Source organism: Scyliorhinus canicula, chromosome 2 (assembly GCF_902713615.1).
Source record: "Scyliorhinus canicula chromosome 2, sScyCan1.1, whole genome shotgun sequence".
Classification (NCBI taxonomy): Eukaryota; Metazoa; Chordata; class Chondrichthyes; order Carcharhiniformes; family Scyliorhinidae; genus Scyliorhinus; species Scyliorhinus canicula.
Window position 1 is genome coordinate 237,134,886 of NC_052147.1, and position 14,739 is coordinate 237,149,624.

The 14,739-nt window shown below is 46.4% G+C and overlaps 1 protein-coding gene across 1 annotated transcript in view; it reads right to left on the bottom strand.

Annotated features, from left to right (window-relative positions):
* LOC119962051 (inactive dipeptidyl peptidase 10-like) overlaps positions 1-14,739 on the bottom strand; it is a 1,164,028-nt gene that overhangs the window by 222,714 nt on the left and 926,575 nt on the right. The window contains 2 exon segments of the mRNA XM_038789842.1: positions 10,976-11,057; positions 14,114-14,166. Coding sequence (XP_038645770.1) covers positions 10,976-11,057; positions 14,114-14,166 — 135 coding nt within the window.

A 14,739-nucleotide genomic window follows, 5' to 3' on the forward strand; every position in this document is an offset into this window, starting at 1 on the left:
TGCTGGAGATTCTACTCGGTTTTGCATTGTAGCCCGTTATGTTGTTGCAATTCCTCTCCAGTCACAGGAGAAGTGCCAGAGGGCTGAAGGGTAGCCAATGTGGTACCATTATTCAAGAAGGGAGGAAGGGATAAACCAGGAAACTACAGACCAGTCAGTCTAACCTTAGGGGTGGGGAAACTATTGGAAGCAATTTTGAGAGACAGAATTAATCTGCATTTGGAGAGGCAGGGATTATTCAAGAACAGTCAGCATGGTTTTGTTAAGGGGAGGTCATGTCTGACCAATTTGATTGAATTTTCCAAAGAAGTGACCAGATGTGTAGTTGAGGGAAATGCATTTGACATAGTCTCCATGGACTTCAGCAAGGCTTTGATAAGGTCCACATGGATACTGATAGTGAAGGTAAGAATCCATGGGATCCAAGGAAATATGGCAAATTGGATCCAGAATTGCTTGAGTGGCAGGAAGCAGAGGGTGTTGGTCGAGAAGTGTTTTTCTGACTGGAAGCCTGTGTATAGTGGGGTCCCGCAGGGATCAGTGTTGTGGCCCTTGCTGTTTGTGGTTTATATAAATGATTTAGATATGAATGTAGAAGGGTTGATCAGTAAACTTGTGGAGGATATGAAAATTGGTGGGGTGGTAAATAATGAAGGGGTTAGCCTTCGATTATAGAGGATATAGGTGGGCTGGTGAGATGGGCTGATCTGTGGCAAATGGAATTCCATCTGGAGAAGTGTGAGGCGATGCACTTGGACAGGACAAACAAAGCAGGGGAATACGTGATAAATGGCAGGAACCTAGGAAGCAATGCGGATCAGAGGGACATTGGTGTACATGTACACCCATCATTTAAGGTAGCAGAGCAGGTGGCTACAGTAGTTAAGAAGGCATATGGTATACTTGCCTTTATTAGCCGAGGCATAGATTTGAAGAGAAGGAGATTATGCTGGAACTGTATAAAACATTGGTTAGGCCACACCTAGAGTATTGTGTGCAGTTCTGGAATACACATTATAAGTGGGATGTGATCACACTTGAAAGGGTGCAGAGGAGATTTACCAGGATGTTGCCTGGGCTGGAGAGTTTTAATTATGAAGAGAGATTGGATAGACTTGAATTGTTTTCCTTGGAAGAGGGGAGACTGAGGGGGGACATGATTAAGATGTATAAAATTATGAGGGGCATAGATAAAGTAGACAGGAAGAAACTTGTTCCCTTAGTGAAGGGGTCAATGACCAAGGGGCATCAATTTAAGGTAAGATGCAGGAGATTTAGAGGGGATGTGAGGAAAAAATTTTTACTCGGAGGGTGGTGGGAGTGTGGAACTCACTGGCTGAAAGGACGGTGGTGGCAAAGACTTTCATGTCATTTAAGAAGTATTTAGATCTGTACATGCAATCCCAAGGCATACAAGGTTATGGCCAAGTGCTGAGAAATGGAATTAGAAGAATTAGATGGTTGTTCTTGATGGGCAAAGACAAATTGGGCTGAAGGGCCTTTTCTGTGCTGTATGACTCTATGGGAATTGTGCTCTAAATCTGCAGCAGCAGAATAATACCGAAGTTAGAGTTAGAATGAAAGTCACTGAACATGACAACTTCCGTCTCTCTTCTTACTTCTCCAGTGGATATGGCTGTATTTATTCATTTTTTAAGTTATACATTCATGGGGCGCGATTCTCCGCTCCCCACGTCGGGTGGGAGAATCGCGGGAGGGCCGGGCGACTCACGACATGCCCCCCTGGCGCCCCCCGCGATTCTTCCACCCCCCCGCTCGGAAGAATCGCCACTCACCGTTTTTCATGGAGACCGGCGATTCTCCGACTCGGATGGGCCGAGCGGCCTGCCGTTCGCGACTGGTTCACGACAGCGGCAATCACACCTGGTCACTGCCATCGTGAACATGGCGCCAAACACTGGTTTGACGCTTGTGGGGGGCGGAGAGGGGAGTGAGCACCACGGCCGTGCTCGGGAGGGGACTAGCCCGCGATCGGTGCCCACCGATCGTCGGGCCGGCGTCTCAAAGGGACGCACTCTTTCCCCTCCGCTGCCCCCAAGATCAAGCCACCATGTCTTGCAGGGCGGCGGAGGGGAAAACGACAACCGTGCATGCGCAGGTTGGCCCGGCGCTAACCCGCGCATGCGCGGCTGACGTCATTAGGCGTGCCGGCCGTGTGATTCTCAGCGCGTCGGGCCTTGACGCCAGCGACAAGGCCCGGCGGCCGAGAATAACGGAGCGCCGCTCCTAGCCCCCGGGTGGGGGTGAATAAGGTGAGAGGAGCGGCCTCCGAGGCCGTCGTGAAACTCAGCCGAGTTCACGACAGCCTTCTCGATTTTCCACGGGAGCTGAAAATTCCGCCCATGGAATGTGGGCATTGCCAGATATGCAAGCATTTATTTCCCATCTCTAATTTCCCCTTGAGAAGATGATGGCGAGCTGGCTTCTTGAACCGCTGAAGTCCATGTGGGCAGCACGGTAGCATAGTGGTTAGCACAGTTGCTTCACAGCTCCAGGGTCCCTGATTCCCAGCTGGGTCACAGTCTGTGCGGAGTTTGCACGTTCTCCCCATGTCTGTGTGGGTTTCCTCCGGGTGCTCCAGTTTCCTCCCACAGTCCAAAGATGTGTAGGTTAGGTGGATTGGCCATGCTAAATTGCCCTTAGTGTCCAAAAAATGTTAAGTGGGGGTTACTGGGTTACGGGGATAGGGTAGATATGTGGGGTGGCATTCACCCATTTGGCGGCAGAGTGTCCACGCTGTCGGGAACACCGTCGTGTTTCACGGAGGTGTGAATGGGCCGCTGGGAGTACCGATTCTGGCCCCCACAGGGGCCCAGCACGGCGCTGGAGTGGTTCACGCCGCTCCAGCCTTCCATCCCGGCGTGAAATGAAATGAAATGAAAATCGCTTATTGTCACGAGTAGGCTTCAATGAAGTTACTGTGAAAAGCCCCTAGTCGCCACATTCCGGCGCCTGTCCGGGGAGGCTGGTGCGGGAATCGAACCGTGCTGCTGGCCTGCTTTAAAAGCCAGCGATTTAGCCTTGTGAGCTAAACCAGCCCCTATGAACTGTGTGCCCTGGGATCCATGCATGCGCAGTGGCGCCGGCGCCATCCCATGCACGTGTGGTGGCCTCCCTCAACACGCCAGCCCCGACGCAACATGGCGAGGGGGTTCAGGGGCTGGCGCAGAAGAAAATAGGCCCGGGGGGGGCGTGAGGCCAGCCCGCCGATTGGTGGGTCCCGATCGCGGGCCAGGCCCCATTGGAGGCCCCTCCAGATTCGAAGCACCCCCCACCCCCCACAGGCCACCCCCCCCCCCCCCCCCCCAATCCTGCGTGCAGAGTTCCCATCGGCTGCGACCAGGTGTGGACGGCGCCAGCGGGACTCTGCCTTTTTAGAGCGGCTGTTCGGCCCATCCGATGGAGAATCGGCGGAATGGCCGCGTAGAGCGGCCCACGACCGTGCCGTGCCAAAGCCGATTCTCTGCAGAGCCGCCGTCGGGGCAGCATGGCCCGGTTGCAGGGATTCTCTGGCCCAGCACCGGGCTGGGAGAATCCCACCTGTGGGCTTCAGTAGGGTGCTCTTATTAAGGGCCAGTGCAGACTCGATGGGTTGAATGGCCTCCTTCTGCACTGTAAGTTCTATGATTCTATGATGTGGTGTACATAACCTACAGTGCTGTTAGGAACGGAGTGACCCAGTGACAGTGAAGGAATGGTGAAATATTTCCAAGTTTGGATGGTGCATGGTTTGGAGGCTGCAGGTGATGATGTTCCTATTTATCTGCTACCCTTGTCCTTCTAAGTTATAGAGGTTGTGAGTTTGGAACGTACTGTCAGAGGAGCCTTCATGAGTTGTTTCTTGTAGATAGTACATACCGCTGTTACTGTGAGCCACAGTACCATTGGATTTCTGGCATTTAAGTCATGGACCTCCTCTGTCGCACTGAATTACCCCGAGGAGCCAAATTATGTTTGTCATTGACTCTTAACCAATCAAAAAGGGTTGATGTCATAGCAGAGGATTGGTTCATGGTTTGAAGTTCTGTTCCTACACTACTCAACGCCTGGACTTTCATCCTCAAGGTGGGTAGCTGGAATTGGCAATGCTTGGCTTGGCCTACCTACCTTCGAAGAAACTGACAGAAAATCTTCACTTCTGAAGAAGGCGATGTTGGAGAGGAACCGCAGCGAGGGAGGGCTGGCTTTGCCGAGTCTGATTAATTATTACTGGGCGGCCAACATCGCTATGATAAGGAAGTGGATGGTCGGTAAGGGGTCTATTTGGGAGCGGGCGGAGGCGGCTTCGTGCAGGGGCTCCAGTTTGGAAGCCCTGGTCACGGCTCCTCTACCGCTGCCGCCGGCCAAGTACACCACCAGCCCGGTAGTGGTGGCGACCCTGCGGATATGGGGCCAGTGGAGGAGGCATGTGGGGGAGATGGGGGCGTCTGTCTGGGCGCCAATCTGCGACAACCATCGGTTTGCCCCCGGCAGTATGGATGGGGGGGTTCCGAGTATGGCGGCGAGCGGGGGCGGGAAGGGTGGGTGATATGTTCCTGGAAGGGAGCTTCGCGAGTTTGAGGAGCTTGGAGGAGAAATTTGGGTTGGTAAGGGGAAATTATTTTAGATATCTACAGTTGCGGGACTTTGTTCGTAGACAGGTCCCATCTTTCCCACGCCTCCCGCCAATGGGGATCCTCGACAGAATAGTCTCTAGGAGGGAAGAAGGGGAGGGCAGAGTCTCGGGTATATATAAGGTGCTCATGAGGGAGGAAGGGTCCCAGACAGAGGAACTGAAACTTAAATGGGAGGAGGAGCTAGGCGGGGAAATGGAGGATGGGCTGTGGGCAGAGGCCCTGAGCAGGGTAAATTCGACCGCGACATGTGCTAGGCTCGGGCTGATCCAATTTAAGGTCGGTCACCTGGCCCATATGACGGTGGCTCGGATGAGCAAATTTTTCGGGATAGAGGACAAATGCGCTAGGTGCGCGGGAGGACCAGCGAACCATGTTCACATGTTTTGGGCATGCCCTAAGCTGAGGGGGAACTGGGAGGGATTTGCGGGGATCATGTCCCAGGTGCTAAAAACAAGGGTGGTGATGAGTCCAGGGGTGGCAATTTTTGGGGTTTCGGAAGACCCGGGCGTCCAGGGGGAGAAAGAGGCCGATGTTTTGGCCTTTGCTTCCCTGATAGCCCGGCGACGAATATTATTGGCGTGGAGGGACTCAAAGCCCCCGAAGACTGAGTGGTGGCTTGTGGACATGTCGAGTTTCCTGGGGATGGAAAAAATTAGTTCGCCTTGAGGGGATTTGTGCAGGGGTTCGCCCGGAGGTGGCAACCATTTATTGACTTCTTTGCGGGAGAGTGAGCATCAGCAGGGGGGTGGGGGGGGGGGGGGGGGGGGGTAGAGTAGAGTAGGAGGGAAAATATGGCGGGTAGTACCAGTGGGAGGGGAGCGGGCTTGTGCAATATGTTACGATGGAAGTATTGAAAGTACGTGGATGTTTGCACATTTTTGCCTTTTTTGCTTTCTTTCTGATGATGTCTGTAACTGTTTATAAAGCCAAAAACTACCTCAATAAAATTGTTTATTAAAAAAAAAAGAAAATCTCCACTTCAGGGGAGCGGTCAGAGGCTGGAATTGGGCTAACCAACCTGGAGGAAGTGCAGAAACAGCTACACAGTATGGATGTGGGCTATTAAAAGGCCCGCCTCAGTGTCATGGAACTTTGTCCAGGTTAAAATTAAAATAGATACGCCCCCTATTCCTTACCCTTCTCCCTTCAAACACTCCACATGCCCCATCCATGCCACCTTATGCCTCCATCCACCTCTTATGGCCCTGTATGCCCCTTATTCCCAGTTCAATCATTCTGCACAACCCCTATTGCCCCTCAAGCCCTCACGGCAAATTATGACACCTGCATGTCCATAATCCACTCTGCACTTTCAAGGAGCGATGAACCTTTGAATGCATAATGGTATATGCAGCAAAAAGCCTTGCAAATAAGTACTCTATTCATAACTTTCACATCTGTTTGGAAAAAAGTCTTCATTGCAAGCTAATAAAAGTGTCAATCCCCCAGGTCCTTTAAAACAACAAAATACACAAACCACAAGCCCTTGAAAGGGCAGCACTGTAGCACAAGTGAATAGCACTGTGGCTTCACAGCGCTAGGGTCCCAGGTTTGTTTCCCTGCTGTGTCACTGTCTGTGAGGAGTTTGCACGTTCTTCCTGTGTCTGCGTGGGTTTCCTCCGGTTTCCTCCCACAGTTCAAAGACTTACAGGTTAGGTGGATTGCCCAAGATAAATTGCCCTTAGTGTCCAAAATGGTTAAGAGGGGTTTTTGGGTTATGGGGATAGGGTGGAAGTGAGGGCTGAAGGGGGTCGGTGCAGACCCGATGGGCCGAATGGCCTCCTTCTGCACTGTATGTTCTATGTTCTATGAAACCATTTGACTTGTGTAAACGAACATTGTGAAATTAAACAAAGAGCCTGAGCGGTCATTTAAACAATGTTCCCTGTGGGGAGCAGGTGTTCTAGTACTCTAATAGCTGCCTCGGCTCTTAGAAAAGTTTACAGAATAAGGCTTGAATGAGAGCCCAGGCAATCATTAAGTTTGTTGAAACAGTTGCTCCACAGAAGAAACATTGTTTGATGGACAGCCCAGACTATTTGATCTCTGTTGTTAATTTTACAATGTTTCTTTTCACATGTTAAGTGGTTTCCAGGGTTTGCAGTTTGTGATAATTTAAAGGGCCTGGATGATTGGCACTTATATTAGCTTGTCTTCTGTTTTGTTCGAACAGATGAGAAAGTTAGCAATGGACTACGTTTTCCAAAGCTGCTTTTTACATATTCCACTGTATAAGCTAAAGTTCTGGAAGGTGTTGTGGGTCAATGGCATGGAAGTGACAAAGCTTGGAATAGGGCCATGAGGAACCATGTTGTGTGGATGGTGGTGGGGGGGGGGGGGGGGGGTGGGGGGGGGGCATAACTTGACATTGGGGGCAAGTTTTGAAAAAAATAATCTTAAAAAATATACTTTTCCAATTTAGGAGCAATCTGGCCAATCCACCAACCGTACATTTTTGTATACCATGCATACATGGCGAGAATGTGCAAATTCCACATGGATAGTGACCCGGGACCGGGATCGAACACTGCTCTTTGGCGCCGTGAGGCTCACTGGGTGAAAGATGTGGACCTTTTGAGCTTACCTTTCAAAAGGTCCCCTTGTGCAGATCAGGGTTCACGACACCTCTAAAGGGCCATCAATCATGAGTCTTTAAAAATATGGCCTGATTCTATGAAAATTGCAGAGGAGTAGTTAATGCCCACCTCCACAATAGAGCTAGCCAGGTCGGAATGGCCAGTTGCAACATTTAACAGTATCTAGCCTTCAAAGGCATTCCTGAAAATTAGGCAGTCTGGGAACACTGTCAGAAATCCCGGAATCTGGATCCACCCATTATTTTCAAAGGGCTGCCGAGTCAACGCAACCCAGTGAAAATCCAGGCCAATATCCTGGTCAATTTGAATTTTGCTATTAATTAATGCATTCTCAGAAATGCACGACTTCAGGGTGAAAAAGACATATCCTTTAAAACTGAACAGTAATGTTGTTTCTTTAGGCAGGAGGCAGTGGCCTGCTGGTATTGTCATTCGACATGCAAATGGACGTAATCCCCTGGGGCATGGGTTCGAATCCCACCAAGAAAGATGGTAAAATTTGAATCAAACTTTTAGCACTGCTGCCTCAAAGTGCTAGGAATCCGGGTTCAATTCCAGCCTTGGGTGACTGCCTGTGTGGAGATTGCGCATTCTCCGCGTGTCTGCGTGGGTTTCCTTCGAGTGCTCCAGTTTCCTCCACAGTCCAAAGATGTGCAGTTTAGGTGAATCGACCACACAAAATTTTCCCTTAGAGTTAAAAGGATAAAGCGGGGGAGTGTGCCTAGGTATGGTGCTCTTTCAGAGGGTAAGTGCAGACTCGATAGGCTAAATGTACTCTTTATGCACTGTAGGGATTCTATGATTCTTTACTCAATGCTGGTACGTTCTAAAGTATGCAAAGGAAAGACTCTGCAGAACATTGCAAGTTTAGTCAAGGAATAGGTGATAAAATTCAACCTTGGAAAGGGGACAGAATGGTTGATGCTGGCTTGGTGGCCCTTTATGTTCTACCTCCGCTCTCTCCATCATCAGCCAGTTTCACGATTTTAAAAAGCCCACGTGAACCTCGCCATTGGGAATTCGCCCCAGTGGAGGCGGAGAATAGCGGAGGCCCCAGAGTAACCGGGTCAGGCCCGCTATTGATATGCCAACGGCGTATACTGTAGGTGCATTCTGGAATGCATTTATGTCGCTGTCGAGGCGATGGAGAATTGCGATTTGGCGTGAAATTGGCGCCTACCCAGATTTCACCATCGGAACCAATTCTCTGCCCAGTTATAGAATCCATACAGTGCAGAAGGAGGCCATTTGGCCCATCGAGTCTGCACCGCCCTTGGAAAGAGCACCCTTCTTAAGCCCACACCTCCACTTTATCCCCGTAACCCAATAATCCCACCTACCTTTTGGACACTAAAGGTCAATTTAGAATGGCCAATCCACCTAACCTGCACATCTCTGGACTATGGGAGGAAACCGGAGCCCCCGGAGGAAACCCATGCAGACGTGGGGAGAAAGTGCAAACTCCACACAGACAGTCACCCGGGATTGAGCCCGGGTCCCTGGAGCTCTGAGGCAGCAATGCTAACCACTGTGCCACCGTGCCGTCCCGATTCTTGCACCAGCTGACGGAGAATCCTGCCTATTAGTGTTTAATTTGGTCCTTGGCTGTTGCTTCATTATTTCTCAAAATTATCGCATTGGAACAGCAAGTTCCTGTCAAGGTTGGAAAGTTATGTCTTACAATTCAAAGGCACCAAAACACTCCCTCAGTATTGCACTGGAGTGTCAACCTTGATTTTTAAGCTCAGGTCTTTGGCACTTGGCTATTTCCTAACTTCAACTCGGTTAAGAGAAGAATTCCTTCAAATACGTGGGGATACCAGATTTTCAAACTTTTGCATCTTAATGGTCAATTCAAAAGGGACAAGATCCTTTGGCAATAAAGTTCTGGTTGGAGGACATTATCCAAACGCTGAGGTGATGGTACATATTGTGTTGAGTGAGCTAAAGAAAGCATGTGAAAAAGTGGAAATGACACACGTTCAAGGCTAAGTCTAAATTTAGCTTCTATCATGCTTGGTTCCAAAGGCTTTAAACAGTTGCAAACAATACAATGATGGATAACAGTTATGACAAGTTACCACTCTAGTCAATTCACTATTTTAATAAATGGAACAAATCCACCCTGAAGACTTGTGAAACTGAACATTAATTTCACAGTTCAGCCAACTATTGTCCAGCAGTTGCAGAACGAGGAATAATCACTGAGCTGACCAATGTAATGTATGTGTAATAAAAATCATCAAATCTTACTTTGTCAGCTTGATTTTATTTGGGTAATCTGGATGGACAATTAAATAAAACAGAGTGAGTTCTAAATGCATTGCCATCTCAAGGACATATGATTGTCTGAAGAGCATTATTGATAGAGCTAACAATGTTGCATGGGTTACAAATTCCACAGCCAGAATTTTACGTTGCTTGGGCAGTGTGGGCCCAACACGGATGTGTGTGAAAATGTGTGAGAAAACATCAGGTGCACATCGCAACGCCCTCACGGACTCGCACAATATTTCAGTCCACAAGCATGCGTGAGAGTCAGAAATGTGCCTCCCAACAATCCAGCAGGCAATTTAACCCATTAAGGGGCCGGTTTGCACAATTTTACGTGGCCTGTCTGCTTTTCCGGTTGGTGGGCAGGCGATTGGCCAGGCAGCCTTTACGTTTCAGCTGCCACCTCGATCTAGGCAGGGGTAAAATGTCATGGCTGAAATGAAGTTCACAAAGGTGTGTGGGGACTGAGATGTGTGTTTGAATGCGCTGCCTGAACAATCTTTGCATAGCTTTTCCATCGCAATTTATCTGCTACAGGTCTGCAGCTTCCTCCTCCACAGTGGTTTTCTCCCATGCAAATTGGAAGCGCCAACCTGACCCTCCCTTTTATCAGCGTCTGCATTCCTTCCGCCCTCCCTGGCAGCACTGAGCCTTTCCCAGCGTGCGTTTCATGCTGGCTGCCTGTTAATTGGCCAGCCAGTGTGAATTGCGTTCCAAGGTTGATTGTGTCCAAGAGTGCGTTTCACGTCCACTTCCGGGCCCGCCAAGTGCAGGTTCAGGCCCATAATTTCTTTTCGTAATATAACATTGTGAACACACAAAATACACACTTCTAAATGATCGTACCACTAAAAGATTGACAAATCAGACTATCGTGCAGATGAGTTGATTTTTGTACAATTGATTGTATTTGTCTTTTGTAATACTTTTTATTATTTTTGCCACAAGGTAAGAATTCAGTACCGTCAAAAAGAGCATAGATCAGGTATAAGCTAAAGACCTCAAGGTCATCTTAATTATATACTTAAATACAAAAGAACCTCAGGAGACAACACATGTTGCAGCATTGGGGCAATTTCCACAATTGGATTGTCTCCATGAATTAAACTGGCAAATTAGTTTAAGAGAGCTAATGTATTATCTCTTTTGATGAGTTATGATGGGTTGCGTTAAGTCTGCTCAAACTAATTTTACATAAGAATCTAATAGTTCTGAGAGTAAGGAAACATTGCCATTGATTCAGACTAGCCTTGATTTAGAGCCAGACCTTATAGGGAAAAGAACGGTATTCTCAATCTTAGGATTTGCGTGAGTTTACTCACCGATTGCAATAATGCAATGTAGTTATTTTGTTAGGCACAATGTGTCTGTGCTGTTTTTAAATGCGGCAAATCAGATAACCAACAGTTTTTGCCTCTACACACCTGATAAAAACACAACCAGTGCAAATGTTCAAGACGCTCTTACCAGCTGCTGTCCTGCTATGCCCCATGCTGCATATTGTAATACAGAATTTGCCACCTCCGGGGGATTCAATTCCCTCACTTCCCTTAAGTAAATGGAAAATTGAAAAAATATTAGTGGATTTTGCTTTTAAGAAGCTTTTAAGAAAATGGAGTTGAATCGAATTGTGCTATCATCAACTAAAAATGCTATTTCTAACAGGAAACCTGTGACATCAATAGGTTGCGAAATAAAAGCACATCTGTAAAAAATTACGAGTGTTTACCATTAGAGAATAGAAAACCATTGTGGTTAGTAAGAATTTGGATTGACTTTGCATTCACATATAATATGGTATCTTGGCATACAAACTCTCTGAAAAGAAAGTTACATTTATTTTGGTTCCCTTCTACCCAGGTTTAGTCTCAATAAGTCTTCATGAAGAACAGCCTTCATTGCTCAATGTTGTTCTACCCATTTTGACGGAGATCATTTTTTTTTCTCTGCCAACTTGGTTGGAGTAAATGGACAAGATTGTTGTCTCAGGGTGATGTTACATTCAACTCATAAAATACTTTGTCAAAATGATAAGAAATGCATCAAAACATGAGCAGGACTAGACAGTCGCCACTAAACCAGAGGTACATCCATTTGAAGATCTGGTGCAAGGAAGTAGAAAACCATCTCAATCACAAGAGGCTCACAGAAACAGACTGTTTTGTTTATTCCTTCCACTGGAGAAACACCTAAAAGGATCTTAAAACAGACTCTGAAGGAAACACACACACACCGACTAATCATACAAGGGGAAATAAATTAATTGCATTTTGTTCCAAATTTAAGCAAAGAGTTTCAAAATGTTTACGTCGAACAACGTTAGTGTAGATGCAAGGATTAACTTTAACTGTAACTTAATTAGTGCAGTGAACAATACTGGAGATGTTTTTGCTTTGTCACCAGACTTGTTCACATTTTGGCAAATCTGTAAGAAAAAGGCAACTGTATAGACAAATATCTGGCTGCATAGCTTTTTTGCAGCAATGAACTAAAAGTTAATAACAGTGTGGTCTTATAATGCAGGCTAAAGTTAGGCCTTTACGGATGGATAAAATGTGATGCATGCAGCAGTATAACAATGATCTTTGTGTCCTCTGTACTTTGTCCTTTGTGGGACAGCACTGTAAGTGCCCCTGAATACTGTTTGAAGATGCTAATAGTCTGTTCTATGATTATCCAGAAAAATGCATGGCACCATTGAATCTAAATTCATTTTTCGTTCCAAAGTGTCATTAGCCAGGATCCATAGAACAGCCCCTTGTTCCCCAGGTAATGTCCCAAATTTGCTTTCTCTTTCAAATAATCCATGCAAAGGGGATTATCTTAAAATAAATGATTTGTAACTGCTGCTTGGAAATTAGCATTGACTTGCATGAACTCACGTTGCTGACCTTGGAACGCCTGGATATGGTGTGTATGCTCTTGTGGTCGTAAGTGCTATATCATAATGTCTCCGAATCCGGAACACCATGCATGCACCATTAATAATGGACATTTGCAAATCTTCCGACGTGGAAGAATTACACTGTCCTGTCATTCTGCTGCTATTTTTCTCTGAAATATTTGCCCTGGTGACTTGCATGATAGGTCTATGCACTACTGATTCACTGATGTGGCAGAATCCGTTGTGGCAATCCAGGTGGACCAGGATTTCCTATGCTTGAGTGACATTTGCACAGAAGGTTGCAGCAGATGGCACAACTTCATGATAATCCATAGTCCACTTCTGACAGGTCATTGCAGTTTCCTGATGTGCAGGTTTGAAGGACATCAAGTGCAGTCGATGCACAGGAAGGTAGAAACAAAGACATCCTACTGTTCCCCACTTGGTGGGAAATTAATTTGCCAGTTCAGTTTTTCCACTAGAAACCTATTCCATGTTAAAATGCTGATGAACCATCCTCTCTCATTCTGCGCACTCCCAACCGTGTTCAATTGGAGTAATTTCATTATCAGACATTGGCTCATGGAACATTCAACATAATAAAGGGTTTCCATAAGTTAAATGGAGGAAATCTACTTGTTCGTCAGTTCAAGCCATAAATATTAAGATTATCCACAATGGTGAAGTAAAATGTTTTAAATGTTTTGTATTGCAGAGGGATGTTGGGACATGGAATGCCCATTTCATCAGGAACATTGGTAAATGCAGCATCCGTAAATGATTTTAAAAGGGAAGTCACTATATATTTGAAAAAAACATTATAGGGACAGGAGATGTGGACGGATTTGTCAGAGAGCCAGCACAGGCTTCTGTGATTCCTGCGATTCTCATGACAAAAGTACCACAGATTGTCCAGGTGTCTCGCCACTATAAATCTGGTCATTTCCTGCCTATTAGATCCAGAAATTGGACGAATAATTCACTAACTTAAGGCTAACTTCGAAGAATAACTGCTTCTGAATAAAATACCTCTGTATAGAATGGGATCTTTGTGAAACAAATTGAAAAAATAGACTTACCATGTTTGCTTGACACCTATTATGATGGTGGGGAAATGGATATATCGATGCACTGTGACATTTTTTTCGCTTTCTGCGTGATGTGCATATGTGTTTTTAAAGGAGCAGCTAATTCAATCTGACTGAGTTAGACCAAATTTTATGGGTAAACAAGCTCCAACTAGTTCTGCTGTATTCACCACAATTCACCAGCAAGGTAATCTTTGATGGAAGTCACCTTATTATTTATGACTGAGGGCAACATTATATTCCAGAACTAAACATGCACACAAGGTGGCCTAATCTTTAAACTCCCCTTTACAAAGCCCTTTCACTAGCTTCATGAATACGTCACTTACTGACACTTTTGCTTCTGTTCGAAGTAATAAATCAATCTCACGATTCTTAATCTCCCTCCCAAAAATTCTTGATTGGTGGAGGACAGCAACAATAGAATAATGAAAGACGAGGTGCAAAGGGTAAGAAAGACAGGAAAAGCTAATGCCATATGGGAAATCGTAAAAGCATTCAATTTGAATTGTGTCACCATCACAAAATGGAATAGTCACCTGCATTTGCAATCATTAACATTTGATTCAATTCTTACAAACCACAGAGAAAATTGAAATGTTTTGAAATAACTCCGTAAGATATTTCACTGACCTTGTATGTATGTCGTAAATAGCATATGATGCGGTGTAAGAATGATGATAGACCTGCAAAAGATAAAACAAAATCATTGCATTATACAAGGTCATGGCCTCGTTGGCTTTGTGTGCTTAATCTAAATGGAATTCTGCCCTCCTGAGCATTTGTTTTTCTTTGAATTGAGCCACATGACAAAAAATGAAATGCCGTAGTAATGCACTATCAATTACGGCGAGACGAGTAATCGAGGCTTTATTACACAGAGATGTGTGGCCTCCTACAGCTGCTGCCAAAATGGCTGCAGTTCGGAGAGCACACACATTTATACTCTGCCTACTGGGCAGAGCCAGCATGCAGGGATCTACCCCCGTACCTGTAGTACAGGGGCCTTACCGTAATACCCTTGTATGCAGTGCAGTACATACAATATAATACAACAGTGGTGACTACCATATTCACCCCCTGTTAAAAATGAGGCCAGTGGGGGTGGGGTGGAAAACTATTTACATACAGGTTGGCCTTAACATTTCTGAGGAGGTTACAAATTTAGACGATCAGGTGCCTTGATCCTTCGTTGAGAGCACCGCAGTGATGGTGGCGACTCAGGCGTCGGCTCGGTCGTCGGTGACTCCGGGAGCGTG